Source organism: Nematostella vectensis, chromosome 9, assembly GCF_932526225.1.
Source record: "Nematostella vectensis chromosome 9, jaNemVect1.1, whole genome shotgun sequence".
Classification (NCBI taxonomy): domain Eukaryota; kingdom Metazoa; phylum Cnidaria; class Anthozoa; order Actiniaria; family Edwardsiidae; genus Nematostella; species Nematostella vectensis.
Genome location: NC_064042.1, coordinates 11,329,089 through 11,346,077, shown reverse-complemented (window position 1 = coordinate 11,346,077; position 16,989 = coordinate 11,329,089). Strand labels below are relative to the sequence as shown.

The 16,989-nt window shown below is 38.2% G+C and overlaps 2 protein-coding genes and 2 long non-coding RNA genes across 4 annotated transcripts; 2 read left to right on the top strand and 2 right to left on the bottom strand.

Annotated features, from left to right (window-relative positions):
- Nucleotides 1-1,326: 1,326 nt before the first annotated feature.
- LOC125572193 lies at nucleotides 1,327-2,882 on the top strand. Its single transcript, XR_007313675.1, has 2 exons — nucleotides 1,327-1,501; nucleotides 1,592-2,882. It is a non-coding gene; the product is annotated as an uncharacterized LOC125572193 (long non-coding RNA).
- On the bottom strand, nucleotides 1,878-3,345 carry LOC125572192. Its single transcript, XR_007313674.1, has 2 exons — nucleotides 2,971-3,345; nucleotides 1,878-2,585 (listed from the first exon to the last, which is right to left on the bottom strand). It is a non-coding gene; the product is annotated as an uncharacterized LOC125572192 (long non-coding RNA).
- A 156-nt stretch (nucleotides 3,346-3,501) lies between these two features.
- On the top strand, nucleotides 3,502-11,927 carry LOC5507789 (glycogen synthase kinase-3 beta). Its single transcript, XM_001628384.3, has 9 exons — nucleotides 3,502-3,925; nucleotides 4,100-4,293; nucleotides 4,391-4,474; nucleotides 6,500-6,610; nucleotides 7,687-7,817; nucleotides 8,376-8,482; nucleotides 9,536-9,729; nucleotides 10,475-10,661; nucleotides 10,994-11,927. Exons 1-9 carry the CDS (start codon nucleotides 3,841-3,843, stop codon nucleotides 11,155-11,157), a joined length of 1,257 nt encoding a protein of 418 aa, XP_001628434.1. The 5' UTR covers nucleotides 3,502-3,840; the 3' UTR covers nucleotides 11,158-11,927.
- Nucleotides 11,928-12,517: 590 nt separating this feature from the next.
- On the bottom strand, nucleotides 12,518-15,625 carry LOC5507793 (trafficking protein particle complex subunit 1). Its single transcript, XM_001628363.3, has 4 exons — nucleotides 15,398-15,625; nucleotides 14,632-14,702; nucleotides 13,951-14,089; nucleotides 12,518-13,479 (listed from the first exon to the last, which is right to left on the bottom strand). The coding sequence occupies exons 1-4, from the start codon at nucleotides 15,494-15,496 to the stop codon at nucleotides 13,363-13,365; spliced, it is 426 nt and encodes a 141-aa protein (XP_001628413.1). The 5' UTR covers nucleotides 15,497-15,625; the 3' UTR covers nucleotides 12,518-13,362.
- Between the last annotated feature and the right edge of the window lie 1,364 nt (nucleotides 15,626-16,989).

Genomic DNA, 16,989 nt, shown 5'->3' with positions numbered 1-16,989 from the left:
CAACAGGTATTTGAGGAATCACAAATAGTTTTACTCATCAGGAAATAAGGCACGGCTATTTCAAACAACCGCTAAGAGGACATTTAGCTGAGCGACCGCGCTTTTAATAACAGACCGGAAGTCGTGGTTATTAACTCTGTTAATGACTAACGCGCGGCGCTGGGCGCACGCTTCCTCGATACTTGGAAGTAAAAAACGTGATGCGTACCAGCTAGTGTTGAAAGACAAGTGTGCGCAATGAGCATTTTTAGAATATTTAGGAAATTACCTCACAGATAAGGTGCTATAAGCGGCAGTGCCATGAATACTGTAACAATAAGAAGAGTTTACTTTACAGTGCTAAGGCAATTAATGGCGGAAACAAATTGCGCAAAATAAATGACTTCATGTTCAGACTATGATCTTGCCTGAGTTTTTATATCGCAACCACTGCATTCAATGCAATCTCCCCCCTTTACAGTTCTCATTTCTACACTCATACGGTATCGCGAATGCTTTTTGACTGATTTCTGAACTTACTTAATATTTGGAGTTCATGGCCGGCGCGACCTCGGAAGGTGAACGCATTAACAGTATTCACCTACAAAATCTTGAAAAAAATTGCAGAGTTTGTGGAAATCGCCTCAAGAAATACAAAGACCGGTTCGAAACTAGTTATAATTGCAAGGACCACGTAGTATTTCTTGCTGAAACCTACAATTTGAGTATTGAAAAGGACGATCAGACGATTCACCCATCGAAGTTCTGTCGTGAGTGTTTTCGGTCGTATCGCATCAACACTCGCGAGGTCGTTTTTTTGGGAAAAACACACTGACACTTGCAGTACTTGCGAAAAAGAAGAGTTTGCAAGAAAAGGAGGAAGACCAAAAAAGTCAAAGCGAGGTGGTGGAAACACAAGAAAAGCGCAGCGACGGATCTCCTTTGTAGACTCTGTTGCGGCGTTACAAGATCAAATAGCCGATGTGACAAAAGAGATTGCAAGTCGACGGATTGATAATTTTTCAGAACGGTTCGAGTTGAACGAAGTCCGAAAAGACGACTTCTATTGTCCAATTTGCAGCGAGCTATTGGACAAACCGGTCGAGACAATCTTTACGCATAATGCTTGTGGCGCGTGCCTTACACAAGCCCTTGCCGTTAACTCTTCATGCCCGGTGTGTAAAACAATCCTCAGTTCCGGGGACGACATAAAAAAGTTCAACCGTACGCTACTTGGTCTGATAGAAAGTCAAATATACAAGTGCAAAGGATGATGTAAGGAAGTACAATATCAGCATTGTGGGGAACATGAATGTCGACCAAGCGAAGGCAGCGCCCCCCCCCCCCCCCCCCCCCCCCAAACGTCGCCCAACAGCAGCCATCCCAGACAATCAGCGAGGCCCTAAAAGACCCGAGAGATGGGAAAATGAATAGGGAGGTTGCCGAACTGGGGACTGCAGTGGTGCGAGAACTTTCAAAGCGCTCAGCTGACAAAACCGTCTCACTACCATGCCACGGAAAGGTAAATACCCCCCCCCCCCCCGAAAAAAAAACATTCAATTTGACCATTTCTTCTTGTCAAAATAAGCTAATTACTGTTTTTGATCCACAGTCATTGGTGTTAAAACACACGCCAAATTCCCAAAAGCCAAATGACGAGGTTTCTGTCCGGCATTTGAGAAGAAGGGTCTCTCATTTACAGAAGGTCGGTGGGAGGCTAAGCGCGGGTGGGGAGATGGACACCCTGGTTATCCATCACCTGCGACAAAAGGAGAAGAAGGAGCGCGAGGCAGTTCTAAAGAAAGCCCTTGGCAAGGAACTCATCTTGCAGAATCCAGAGGGAGAGGCCTTGGCCATGAAAGCTGACCTCCGCCTACCTTGGTTTGCCCTTGGAAAGCTTAGGCTGTAGGTTTTTATTTATAAAAATCTAAATTAATCCTTTGTTAGAAACGAAATAATTGGTTGAAATAGCAACATATCTTAAAGTATTTGTTTCGCTACGACAGGTGGTTTAGTTACTGGATTTTGTCCACATTTTGTTCACAAAGCCCAAGAATATCGAAGCGGTTTGCCACAGAGTCATTGAGGTCTGCCAGACTGAGTGTCCAGAACTACTTGGCCAGGCAAGAACTGTCAAGGCAAAATTCCAACAGTTGTTCAGCTTATTCAGTGTTTGCCACTTCAAGTACAATTCTGCGACCCCGATGTCCCAAGAACAGTTATCAATTCTGGGTAAATACGAATTGAAATAGTGCCATTCTACAACCTGAATATTCAAACCTATTTTGACTTATTTTTCGCCAACAGAGCAAGATATCAAACTACTATGTGGTTACTACCGCGAAACAGTTCCTGATGAGTCTTTCCCTTCCAAGTTCAACATGCTGGAGCACCACGTCGTGGAATTCATCAGGCGCTGGAGATTCCCTTTGGGCTTTTTCGGGGAGCAGGGAGGCGAATCAATCCACCATGAGCTTCAGGCCCTGCACCGTACGCACAGCCAAACAAAGCCGGCTACAAATCGCCTTAAAGCCATCATCTAAGATCACTACGTGATCGTTGCACCGGCTAACAGGAACGTTATTCCTGAGAAGAAACGGCGTAATCTTAAAAGCAAAGAAAAGCAATGAAGTTAGAAGTTAGAATTAAAGGCCGATATCATTGTATATATTTGTATAAATTAAGTAAGTACTTATAGCTTTCGGTTGAATCAGGCAGACTCCATTATTTTAGCAAACGAAATACGAAAACATAATATTCATACTAATTATTGTAGAAGCTTGCAAAATATTTAAGTTGCTTAGAGTTATCGTAGAGGTTTTCTGAAACCATAGCATTATGATAGTAAGCGACTAACTTAAACCAATTTGAAAGCCACAATCAATAAAAACAGGTGAAGCCTCTAATGGCGATGCGATACACAACCAACAAAACATGCCAAGACGGAAAAGATCGTAGAATGTTTAATAATCATTCGCGACACGAACTTACCTCGTGATTCCATTCATGAGAGCTAATACTTCGACCAGTTACCCTCAGATTTCCTTGGAAAACTCCGACAAGACAGCAAAATGAAGCCATTCCTAGCTAAATGGGTAATATTTTTATCGAGGGGGAATTCGATTGCCATCATTATAGGTCGATTTTCTCGAGAATTTTAGCAAAATTGATGCCGTTTTCTGTCCTCAAGGCCAAAAACCCGCTTCCCCTGGATCATTTGCATATTGGTGGCTTAAAATATGCTGTTTTTGATTGGTTTGAAATACAATGGGCTTTTCCAACTAAGACGCCATCTTTACGTAGTCAAGGGCAATGAAGACCGCTTACGTACTGTTCGCGGGCGACTAAATGTCCTCACCGACGATGCCGTGAAGGTAATCGACGATCAAGATTTTTTCCTAAAGATAATCTCTGGTGGTCTTCGGCTTACGTCGGCAAGTTGTCGCGAGGTGTCGGCAAAGTCTCGGCTGTTTCGTCATGGTTGCTATTGGCTAACAATTGGACAAACTTTGCTGGGGGTCGCTGGTGCCACATGCCTCTGGTAGCGAGCGCCATTGTGATTTTCAAGTGTCATTTGCCTTCGACAGCTCGCTTTATTACGGTTTAACGATCTCTCTACTGCAAATCCTTCAAACTTGGTTACTGGTCATTGTTAAGGAAGGCTGTTTTGGGAGATCTGTCCCTCAATGAACCGCGAACCGTGCAATTTTGTGGCCAGCTTTGCGATAAACTGATTCCGGAGTTGGTTGGGTGTAAGGTGGTTTGAAAGCAACTCTCCATCATCATGAATACAGCTCGTTTGACCAGGATGTAACCGGAGTTGATAAATCGGAAAGATCTGCTAGCTGCCTCCAATGAATTATGAGTTCGCATAGACCGAGGACAACATCATTTGCCGAAACCAACAAAAACAACGCGCCAAATTTCTGCGGCATGAAAATCAGCCGTAAGTGAAATGATTGCATCTACTTTTACCAGACTGCCTTACTTTTTGCCTTATATATCCGTGTATTTGACCCCTTCCCATCTTTGAGATCACATTAAGCTGTTACACGGTAGTCTACGGTTCATGCTGAAACCCTCCCAGAGTATTTTGTGACCGATTTCTTTGTTCAAACAGGGGATAAAGACGGAAGCAAGATTACGACAGTCGTTGCAACAACAGGCTCATTACCCGATCGTACTCAAGAAATAAGTTACACGGATACTAAGGTCATTGGCAATGGATCATTTGGTGTTGTGTACCAAGCAAGGATGTGTGATTCAACGGAGCTTGTAGCCATTAAAAAGGTCCTACAAGACAAGCGGTTCAAGGTGAGAACTAAAGAAAAGCTTTGGAAGCAGGCCTTTTCTTGCTTGACGCCATAGTCACCATTGCCTTTCATTCTCACCGATTGTAATTTTCTTGTAGAACCGAGAGCTACAAATAATGAGAAAACTTGATCATTGTAATATCGTCCGGCTTCGATGGTTTTTCTATTCAAGTGGTGACAAGGTATGTAATAATACGGTACTAGGATTATTTTCCAGGTTCAAGCTAAGACATCAGCCAAAAAGAAACTGCTGAACGATGTTTATGCTGTCGTTGGATTGTTTGAAATCACGAAACGGTTTTTTTTCTTTGGTAAATTTGACCATTTAATACGTTAGATGACAACATATATATCGGCCATCGTCACTTAATGCTATTCGTGTAACTAATTCAGCTGTTTTTCTGGTTATAACTGGGTTTCGCTTTTAGAGAGAGCGTCGTTTTTACGAGCTATCTAATTAGCATGAAATTTTCTTTTGAATTTTTGTCGGCTTCCGTCTTCGTCCCCATATTCGTGTTAGAAATCCTATTTTACCCGTCTTTAACCTTGTGTAACTGGCCTAGTCCAACCCACTTCACTCCAACCTACAAAAATAGCTCAAAGGTCTTCTGTATTATAGACTTTTCGGATAAATCCAAATGTCTACCGATTTCTCAGGAAATGTTGTTTACATTTATAGAGAAAAAACTGCTCATTGTCAGGGATTTTAGACCAGTGTCCTCATAAATCCTCCATATTTATTTCAAGGTTTTATGGTTACTGGCAGAGATGCATGTCCCAAGACCTTATTTTTATAGTTCTGGCTGTTTAGATGTAGAGAGGGGCAGTCGATTTTGGCCGTTTAGGCAGCGAAATTTTTCACAAATCTTGCAATCTCGATAAATGTTATCTTTAGATTTGGTAATAAAAGGCATCCCCAAGTAACAAATATGTGAAATAAATTCTCTGCGATCGCCGAGAAGTGTATCTAGTTATTTTTCTATATTCCGGTTTGATTATACTGCAGTTCCTTGTTTTCTTTTGGCCGAGGATAGGACGCCATTGAAGGCTTACCGTGTCGCTAACGTGGGTAATATTTTCGGTACACAGAATTCTATTAAAAAGCCAATGTATTTTAGCGAGAATTAGATTATTTTCTGTCTGCTTGTTAGCACCGTTAAACCATTGCCGGGAGACACGTTTTTTTGTATTCTAGAATTTAAACTTCCCTAAGTTTTATTCACCAAACAATAATATGAATTATTTACAAACCAGATTATGTTCACTAAGAAATCTGTTTCCTCGGAAAACTCTTGTGTCATTTTTCTTGTGTTAGTGTTAACATCTTTTGTACACATACATGTGAAGGATTGAGGTTTTTTCTTGAAATCTTTCTCCTCCTTAAGCTGCTGTTTTTCTGATAAGCCATGCCTCTTAGCTTTGTATTCTTTCCTTACAAGATTACAAACAAGTTTTTTTTCCTTTATTTTATTGTGATTTATTACTTAAGTTTCCTTTTATGAATAAGTGCTATCCTTTAAATGTTTTGAATTTAGACTGCATGTTTAAGAAATGGGTGATGGACTGATCTAAGCCATGTATTACTTTCTCAATGACATCCCAAGATGTTAGACTTTTTAATCAAAGCCCTGTGGCGTATTGAATCAAAATTTCCTTTTAAGGGGACTTAATATTTAAATATCACAAAGCAACAGGTATACCTATTATGCTGAGGTGTCTTTGACATTTCATGATGTGTTCCTGAACAGAACAGAAAAATGACCCTATACAGGCTTACATAACCTCTGCTATAAATAGACAGCCCTACTGTTTCCTGAGCGTTTTAGCATCAACCTTAACCTTGAGCTATTTCAGCCTGTGGTAGTGTTAGTTAACATTAGGCCATAAATTAAACAACTTACATTTCATCAGATTTTACAATTGAGAATGATACATAGTCATGTGTATAATATGCTATTAATTTTTAGTAAGTAAGCCATGAACCCTGAACTAACTATATATATATATAGATATATATATATAGAAACATATAGATGTTTGTAAGAATGAGTTAAACTAAGAGAAACCTCTGTTTTGTGCATCGTTACCTAGATTTGAACGACATTATAACCTTTCAGAATTGATATTTGTGATGATTTAGATTTTCAGTTTTTTTAGTGATGATTATTGTGTACAAATTAAACATATAATTTAATGCTTTTTTTCAGAAAGAGGAGATCTACCTGAACCTGGTGTTAGATTTCATCCCAGAGACAGTCTACAGGGTTGCGCGGCATTATAGCAAAGCCAAACAGACCATACCCATGCTGTATATAAAGGTAAGATCTAAAAACAGAAAATGTCACTTGGGTTAATTTCGCTAGCCAGTGCTTAGAATTCTTGTATTACCAAACAAAGTAGCAAAAAAAAGGCTTAGAATTTGTTAGTTTCTAAGTTATTTTTAAGAGTATAACTACTCTGAAGTGCTGAATTGAAGTACCTACCAGAATAGGACTACCTATCGGACCTGTCTCTAAAAGTTCATAGGACTGTACTGTACTATACCGTAACAGATATTTTGCCGAAATTTTCTAGTAAACTGTGGGTAATAAGTTAATACTATGCATATTTTTTGCACCCCCAAAAATAATCAGTATATCCTTACCTCAATTTGGCATAAGCTGTTATTGTTTGTCTTGTTGTTCTAGTTAGAGTAGTTGTACAAGCTAGACCTATGTGCTTAAACTTCCTTTTTGTTTAATGTGACTTGATTTCTTATCTAAATGAAATATTGATAGAATATGCTTCATGTATCTTTTAGTTTAGTTATGGGCTTCTCTGTGAATTTTAAAATCATGAGTAGGATTTTGTGTATAGGGTTTTGACAGCATCTCATCGTTGGTTCTTAATCCTTCCTCTGACATGGAGATTAAAAAAACAGTGCTGGTTCCAAGCTGATGAGGGATTACACAAAAACTGCTGACAATTATTTCAACATGGGCTCTTTGACTAGAAAGGAACAAAGCCTTTTCATAAAAAAAAAACTTTCACAGTTTTCAAAATCTACCAAGTTAATCCAGTGAAATTTGATTGCCAGTAAATTTAGAAAATTGAGGCAACTAAACATGGCACAGAGGCAGGTAAAAATCAATAATTTAGCCTGCTTTTCCATATTTTCAGGCTAAGTTCAAGTGTTGTATTACCCATGAGCCATATTCAATGCAAATGCATGCAATTGGGATGAAACAATCAACTGTGCATGCATTTGCATTGAATATGGCTCATGGATTATCGACATTTGGACTTCCGGAATACAAAAATAAATCCACCTAATGTCCCATGGATAACAGCAAATTTTTTTTTCTGTAAACCTGGTTAGAAATAAGTACCTTATCATGTTCACTTTTTCTTTCAGTTGTATATGTACCAGTTGTTCCGATCATTAACATATATACACTGTTTGGGGATCTGTCATCGGGACATTAAGCCACAGAATCTCCTACTGGATCCGGAAACTGCAGTACTCAAGCTATGTGACTTTGGCAGGTACTAGAATTATTGCATAACAGAGAAACTGATCTTCCTGAATAGGGACACATAAACAGAGGTCCTGCCCTTGAAGCTGATTTTCACTATCCTGTAACACAGGGATGTCAAAGAACCACTATGGATGCAATAAACTTCAGCAGCGACTACCCTCAGGGATGTTGCTTGTTAACAGTCTACACATATTCACACTGTATTTGGAGACTTGCTCTGTTGTGCCTCACGCGCTAGTATAACCACTCGAAGCTAGTACATAAACAAGATAGAAAATTGACTTCTTTCTTCCCTGTCTTGGACATATTTATATGTTGCAGTGCCCTTGTCATCCACGTCTTTGTTATTGTTTATATTAAATATAAGAAGGCACATATAAAATCTTGAAATAACTACCCAAAAGCAAAATTTCATACTTTATTTATGAAATTCAAATCAGCTGATAGAATTGGATGCTTTCTAAACTTGGTACTTTGGTAGGATCACAAAGTGGTGATTGACAGAGGCTGTCTATGGTACATATTCCTTAATGGTTATTGACATTTTTACTATTTCTCTCCTTAGTGCTAAAGTCCTAGTGAAGGGAGAACCCAATGTGTCCTACATCTGCTCAAGATACTATAGAGCCCCCGAACTAATATTTGGCGCCACAGATTACTCTCCAGATATTGGTAAAAAATGCTATTATTTAGTAGCTGGTCAAAACCAGTCAAAACATTATATTTTTCTTTGCCGCTGCACCATGACTGGCTTTGAGAAACTGACTATATTGTTGATAATGACCATTGTGTTTAATTGAAATGTGCTGTGGCATTTAACCAAGGGTGGCTGCCCATGAGTAATTTGATTAACCTCAAAGTGGGTAATCTATAATTATATGGACTGAGGATACACCTAAATTCTAAGGTGAAACTTGTTATAACATAGTACCGCTATAAAGACCTAAATGTGTTAATCAAATCAGTTCATCTTTTCAAGTTATCACATAGTGTCACAATAAATAAGAAACATAGATAGACAAGAAATAAACATGTTTATCGAGCATTGTATGTGATGCACATGTTAAAACACCCATAAAAAATGACACTAAAATGACACTACAGATGTTTGGACATATGATTGTTTGGATGCTTTGAAGCATTTATGTTGAAAATCTATGTTCTGCCCTTTATTCAAATAAAACACAGGCCAGCTTCAAGCCCTTATCCTTTATAAATTGAAATTTTCATGTCAACACTTGGATCTCTCGCACAAATCATAATGGAAAAAGCAAATCTATGTTCTGCCCTTTATCCAGTAAATAAAACATCAGGTCAGCTTCATGCCTTTGTCCTATATAAATTGAAATTTTCATGTCAACACTTGGATCTCTCGCACAAATCATAATGGAAAAAGAATGAAACTGTGTTTCTGTTTGTGCAAGTGTTTTTGTGTTTCTTGGAATTTGATTTTAATATTTGCTTGTGTCTAGCCATGCCTTTCATAAAACCATTCAACACTGTTTTTTCCAGATGTTTGGTTAAGTTTTAATGTTTGCTTGTGCCTAGCCATGCATTGTTTGATATCGTAGAAATATAATCGAGTCGATTTTATTGTAGGATGGATTAAATTTCTGCATGATTCAAATTCACATGCTTGGGGTTTTCATAGCCTTAAAAACCAAGTGTCGCGCAAATGGGATCGACTGGCTTTAATATAACCATTGAACACTGTTTTTTTTCCAGATGTTTGGTCAGCAGGTTGTGTCTTAGCAGAACTCCTCCTTGGACAGCCTATCTTCCCCGGTGACAGTGGGGTGGATCAGTTGGTTGAGATAATCAAGGTGTTAGGCACGCCTACACGTGAGCAGATTAAGGAGATGAATCCCCATTATACAGAGTTCAAGTTCCCTCAAATCAAACCGCACCCTTGGAATAAGGTAAGCCTGGGCTGGTGCATGGTGCTTGCCCATTGGAATCCCATTACCATTGCTTTCCACTGAGCCACCCAGAGAGGCCTAATTTGTCAAACTTCATTTTTTTAGTCAATCAAATTAAACTAAATAAACAGGACTTTGATCAACATATTTGACTGGATTAGAGAAATTGGCTATCCTCTTAGCATTTTGAGTAAAAAAGTGATAAATACTTGCAAATACTTGCTCTGTTTTGGTGGCTTTCCAACACAGATATGTGATATGTCAACACTTTTGATTGGCTAAAAAGCGCATTTGAGATTTGAACTGCAAGAATTTCACTAAATAGTAATGCAGTGGTAACTTGAACCCTGTGTTATCTTTTCCACTGAGATGATCACATGAATTTCAGTTTAAATTGCAATTCCTGTGAAAAACTGGCATTAGGTAGTAAATATAATTGGAGAAGGATCTTACTGTACTGTAAAACATTATTGCCCCTTTGCCATGGGGAAATTCTTTTTGACTTGACCTAATAAGATTTTGAGGGCAAATAAAACAGTTTCAGATCACATGATTGGCTAATTGGCACATCAAGTAACTCCGTTCAAGCTGAGAAAAAGAAAATTTCTCCTATGTGTGCAGCCCTGTCAATAATGAATTAATGTACCTGTGTGTCAGACAAGAATGACACTTCAACTGTGTGGAATTTTTTTTCTTTTTTTTTTTTTTTTTTATCTTTGCAATAACTTTTTTTGTCCAATTTCAGGTTTTCAGACCCAAGACACCTCCGGAGTCCATAAACCTGTGCAGTAGATTATTAGAGTACACTCCGTCAGGGAGACTAAACGCAATTGAATCATGTGCGCACTGTTTCTTTGACGAGCTCAGGGACCCCAACACGAAATTGCCAAATGGAAGAGATCTGCCACCTCTTTTTAATTTTACTCCTCAAGGTGAGCACCCTGATTCTGAGTTACACTAGAAATCAGGTTGGATTGAAGGGGCGGATAAGGGGGTATAGAATAACAATGAACTTATTTCTTGAAATCCCTGGTTTGGCTCTTATAAGGATATTTCTTGAGCCTTATTGGCATAATTTTTCATATGAACCTGAGGTTAAATGTAAATAATACATAGCCTACTACTTTACTACATATTATTCAGAAACCCCTTCCTTACTGCGAATTTTCAGAGGAATATTTATAACTACCATTCCGCCTTCTTGTATGTTGGATCCACTGTTCCCCTCACTAACTGCGATGCCTTTTTTGCCATTATTCTGCAGAATTATCAGTGAAGCCGGCGCTGAACACAATTTTAATACCACCTCATGCACAGCAGCGGGTGTCTAGTGGTAGTGGCACAAGCGGCCAGGGTACACCTAGTAGCAGTAGTACGCCGTCAGTTGTAGACGGTGCTGTGGCGTCCGTCTCTGCTCCAGTCTCTTGATTCATGAATGGAGGGAGACCAAGCAGCAAAAGCTCAATATTGTACAGGCGATCTGTAAATACTGTCTTTAATAGGATACACACTGCAAAAACTCAAGGTTAAATTTCTCTATCTTAGATGATTTGGGCATCAGTATTGTAGGGTCATTTTTAGCCATGCAGTCATAGTACTGTACATTTTCATTCAGTTCTGTATAAATTAACCCTTCTCTCGCATACATACGATTCCTGTCTTTGCTGGAAAACCAGTAAGGTCTGTTGTATTTATGGATTTTCTCTGATTGCTGTCAAAATGAATTACGTTTGTCATCAGGACTTTGGACAGGACTAGTATGAATGCATCGAGAGCAAATGAAATAATCGTCTCGGTAGAAGCCGCATTCTTTTTAGTATGACTGACTTTTACCCTGTTTCCGAATTTTAGAATGGCCAAAGTAGTGGATGTCATTTTGTGTGTTAATTTTGTACTGAAGTTTGTCAGTGTAAACATGAATTCATATGTAATATCTGGGTGCTGGAAATATAAACCAAAATTGTATTTAATTTATATCTCCTCTCCACCCAATATTTAAGCCTTGTAATATAATATAATTTTAGTTTCCAAATACTTCGGGATGCTTGTTGGGGATTAGTAAGTCTTTTGAACGGATAGTCCATGTGTAATATTTGTAATGTGTTGTTTTTATTCTAGTCAGTCTTTTAGGTAAAGATTTGAGATTATTCTGTTATACATCAATTTGTGACTATATAAAATACACAGTGGTCTCTGCATTGTCAGTGTGAGTTTTTACGCTTTTTATTTCCAGTCTGTAGTGCTGTTTGGTATCCTAAGGTAACCTAAATGCACCCTGAGCTCCCTGTACTAAAAGCCCATTATCCTTACATTTTTGGGTGAGGGGAGGGGACATTGGGAGGAAGGCTCTCGTTGGACCCAGTTTTCCATATCATGTTTATAGCTGAGCACTCTGCTCTATGATGTCCATTATGGACAATGTTCAATAATGTTAGCCAATAAACATGGCAGAATGACATGGTTCACCAAATATTTATAACTATGCAAATAAAAGCAAGACCAGTGAAACTATGGGCACCAAAAATGGGTATGGAATGTTTGTTGACCACTCACTAGTGAGATATTCAACCAGTCAACTGATTTGTCGATAAAAGACCAGTGACCACTCACTAGTGAGATATTCAACCAGTCAACTGATTTGAAGATAAAAAACGTTTCATGTTTTTAGGTGAACACAGTTTATTAATGGTTGCACTGTAAGTGTTCTTATGCACATTGAAGAGTTTCTTTGCCTCAGATTAGCTAGTGGCTATCTATGACTGTCAAGGTTGTCATGATAGAGCCGTTGTTTGTTTCATAAGTTAAATGAACCTCTAAAAAAACCTGTGCATTTGTTATGAATCACATAATTTCATTTAGTGGCCACACCTGCCTTTATGTCCCCCATCACTAATTATGTAATGCAAAATTATTAAAACTATAGTTGCCCTTTTGACTGAGGCATTTCCCAAAGATTAACAAAAGCACTCCTTACTTCCACCCAACAAATACAACTAGGGTAGATGTCAAACTATCAATGCTGAAGTTGGTAACTTAAACGATAGGTACCTTTTTTTTTTTCTAAATTACTGTTTCTGAAACTCTGGGAAACAGTAAATTTCAAATAAACCCACTGGAGCCGCTTCCATTTTGTTTATTTTGGCGTGAGTTTGCCACTCAAAATGTCACATGATTCATACCTGTCAATCTCCGAAGATCTCAAGGCTTGAGAATTATTTTGGGAGAGGGGTTTATTCATTTTTTTTTGGGGGGGGGGGGTGGGGTGGGTTTAACCTTGCAGGCATTTGCCGTTTAGCTTTCGCAAACAAATCCACTTATAGATCTCATGAGGGTGTTAGATAAATTGTGCTACACAAGGGAATTATTGTTTCAAATATTCTCATAGGCAAAATGATGACTTTCTATAAATTAGATAAAAATCCCTAAAAAGCGGGAGATTTAGTGCTCAACGCGAAAGAGCGGGAGAAGGGGATCTTGAGACTCCAACCTAATGCGGGAGAGTTGACAGGTATGCATGATTTCTTAGTGCAAGTTGTCTATTGTCAGCAAATCCTGGCAATGCATTTGTATTTCATGTGTACATGCTTGAAAAACATGCTTGGGGCTCTGTGAGGATGTTTATTATTCAAATAACTAATTGAAGCAGACAAGGCCTCTGATGAATGCATCCAGCTTTGATCTAAATAGTTCACTTTGAATTGGCTCATCCAACTTGCACATGGGGTTCTTCACAACATATTCAACATATATCTGGCAGAAAAAGAGTTATGGTATTACTAAGAGGCTCCAAGCCAAACCTGTTAACACTAAGACAGTTGTTCTTTAACCATTTTCTTTGGAGTGAATGAGTGAAGCTTGGAGCATTTGGTACGCAGAATACAAAATGTTTTATACAAATAATTCCATTTGAATGCAAAAACAAGACTTTAAGTGGGCACCCATAATCTGGGAAACTGTCTTTTCCCTTTCAGACCAGTAGATATGTTAGAGCTCAGGGAGGTCAGAGGGCTGATAATTTAATGAGTTCACCATAGAAAAAAAGCTAATGTTATAAAAAAAAATTTGAGCACTGGGTGAGGAGAAGAAAGTTTAAAAGTTTCAGCTACACATGGGTTTGACTATAGGTTTCACAAGGATAGAGGTTGTGTAAAAAGGAAGCCCTGGTCAGCTCTGCTATTGGGTGCGATGGCACATGTACTGTTAAGTCGAATATAGCCCTACCTTACTATAGATGTCATTTAGAGTCTCTCTAATATTGTTTGCGTGTATATCTGTGTTCATTATCAGCTTCAAGCCTGTTGGAGTCTCATAAAAATGAAGCTTGTATTTGCTGGTCTTGTAACTTAAAAATCCTTGTTTACTAGAAACAGTCAAGGGGCATATTCAATTCTGTTCTACTAAATAAGAAAACAAGAATACAAAACTTCTATTTAAATACTTGAATAAATTAACCTATTCTTGCTTGCGCTAATGTCTAGGTGGTGGCGACAGGTCGCAGACAGCCAGGGACCCGCAAGGATTGAATTGCTGGCAAGGCGCTAGATTTGAAAAAATCTAGAGATTGGGCACCCACTTCCTCAAAGGGTAGCGGGTTCCATATCCTAACTGATCTAGAGAAAAAAGAGTAGTTATGAGTAAGAATACTAGACTGGATCTGCCTATATTGGTAGGGATTTCTTCGGGTTGCTCTGGGATCAAGGACATATCTTTAAAGATGAAGGAGCTCCTGTAAACCTGCAAACTTTTGCTAATATATGGTTGCTTTGGTGTCCTTGAAGGTATATTTAAATTTGCCTTATGTAAAAAAAGTGCCCATAAATCTAGATACATATCGCCTGTGCAGTCCTTCCAAAATCAAATCATGCCTGAACTAGAACTAATGTCTAGTACTTGAAAGGATACGATTCAGATGGTGATATTCTTGAGACAAAAGACTTGATGGAATATAACATCCCATACATCAGCTTGAATTCCTAGTTTTTAAAATAATAAGCAATTTTCTCACAGGTCATCATATTATCAACATCATCAACATCACCATACTATTATCATCAACATCATCATCATCACTAATATCATCACTATCATCATTACTTCCATCATCACCAACCTTAAATCAATATCATCATCATATTATTATCATCATCACCATATGATTGTTATTATCATCACATAATCATCATCATGATTATTATCAAGCACATATTTACCAACACAATTGTTTTTACAATAAAATCATCATCACCATAACATGTCAACTACTGATATTTCGCTTTTAACCACCACCAAGAGCAAATGGATAGAATTCCTTAGCCTCCTCTGCAGGCGACTCTACTCTGTAGTGGCCTTTATTCAGATTCGGGATACCTGTGTCTGTACCCTGCATCGGAAAAAAAAAACGCTTTTTCTTTCCGTGAGATGCCTGCAGATGAAGGTGAGAATTCCTCTTTTCTCACGTCAGCAAAGAGCGTACTGATTTTCATGGCCTAAGGTTTCAGGCTATAAAACTATAGAATTCAGGGCCACATCCAAACTTATTTTCCATTGTATTTATTGCTCTGTTCTATAGAAATCAAGGTGCGCAGTCCAATTGGCCCTGTACCTATAGTTGCTCCAAGTTTCAGATAATTAGACAGTAATCGTCTAAAGAGATTTCATCTTCGCTCACCTCATCTCTTGACATGTCAGAGTTTTTTACTCGATTCCACTCATCGTAAAAGAGGCATGTCCCATTTCGGTCGAATATATACAAATTATAGATAGTCATGTCTGCTTCTGAACACGCTTAGTCACGTTTCACTGCTTTAAATCTCTAGAACTCCTATGTCAAAAAATTGAAACAACAGGAAGTCGCCATTTTGTTCTGTGGTCTCAGCTGTTGCAGCGGTATCTCATTCCACAGCGAACCCACTTCGACTACTTGAAAATAAAATAAAGAAACTTATGGATACGTTTGTGAATGAAGACGTCTAAAAGGTTAAAAATTGAAAAATGAATGAAATATATAGATTTAGGCACTGCCTAAAAGCGGAGCCATCGTTTATCATAAAATGATATTGGGGGTAGGAACAAGTGAAATAATGTGACAATGTTAATATATGGATTTAGGCACTGCCTAAAAGCGGAGCCATCGTTTATCATAAAATGATATTGGGGGTAGGGACAAGTGAAATAATGTGACAATGGGAAAAAGTGAGTAATGTCAAATAATTCCTGTAGATCCATGTAGATGTTTCTCTTTATTTTTTAATAATGCCCGCCGAACAAGATATAAATATCCATGTCATAAGATTAGCATAACAATAAACAAACACTGCAGCTCATAAAAAAATTATATTTTATGTATCTTAATTACATGGCACTAAACTTTATACATTTATATTGATACGTTGCCCGGTGCGAAAAAACAGCAGGGCAATAGCCCCGCTGAAAACGTACTCCCCGACCGAGTGCAACGCATCCTAGCTCCGAGGGCTGGAGCATTATACAAGGTACAACGATACTTGTCCACAGCCAGAAAAGGTATCCGCATCCAGACGCTTGTTCAGTAGAAAGAGCCATTATTGATATCTGTCTTTCTCTTGGAACTGGTCATCACCCACGCAATACTCAGTGTAAATGAGGAAGGAACAAAGGAACTATGAGGATTAAAAAAAATAGTTTGGTAGGAAGGAGGGATACTAACAAGATTTTCAAGGAGATAAATTTAGTTAGTATGATAGAGGCGGCACGGGTTGTTATTAATGTTTGCAAATTGATTGGTTAATTCTAAGATATCCTCGGAATCTATCAAATCGGAGTCCATCAAATCGAAATTTCTTTATAAACACCATTTCTTGGACTGTTTTACCTTTGTGAGATTATGGTATGTATCGTCTCTGAAAGCATCTGCAACCCATCTGATGTCTGTAAATTGTCTTATTAATTTCTGAAAAAGATAATAGAAAAGAAAAACACGGGGATACAAAAAATACAAATAAACGTATACGAATAATGGCAACATTAAGTGTTAATTTTTTCCCCAGTACCATGGTTAAAATTGAATAACGATAAAGTTACCTCTGCTTCAGATGTACTGTACACGTTAGAGACTGCTTAAACCTTCTCATATCTTTAATAAAGATCAGGTTTCTCGAAAAAAAAAGAAATAGAAAAAAATTAACAATACATTACATCAGCATCAAGTTATCAAATGAAAGCTTACCGATTGCATGATACCCATTATGTGTCTAGCGGTTATTTCCATCTACCATTTTACCA

Coding starts and splice junctions, on each gene's coding strand:
- LOC5507789 (XM_001628384.3), top strand. CDS start 3,841: ATGAGTTCGCATAGACCGAGGACAACATCATTTGCCGAAACCAACAAA. Junction 8,483..9,535: donor AGATTACTCTCCAGATATTG/GTAAAAAATGCT, acceptor TTTTTTTTCCAG/ATGTTTGGTCAGCAGGTTGT. Junction 9,730..10,474: donor AACCGCACCCTTGGAATAAG/GTAAGCCTGGGC, acceptor GTCCAATTTCAG/GTTTTCAGACCCAAGACACC.
- LOC5507793 (XM_001628363.3), bottom strand. CDS start 15,496: ATGACTATCTATAATTTGTATATATTCGACCGAAATGGGACATGCCTC. Junction 14,703..15,397: donor CTGACATGTCAAGAGATGAG/GTGAGCGAAGAT, acceptor TTTAAAAACTAG/GAATTCAAGCTGATGTATGG. Junction 13,480..13,950: donor TAAATGACATCTATAGTAAG/GTAGGGCTATAT, acceptor TTTTTCTGCCAG/ATATATGTTGAATATGTTGT.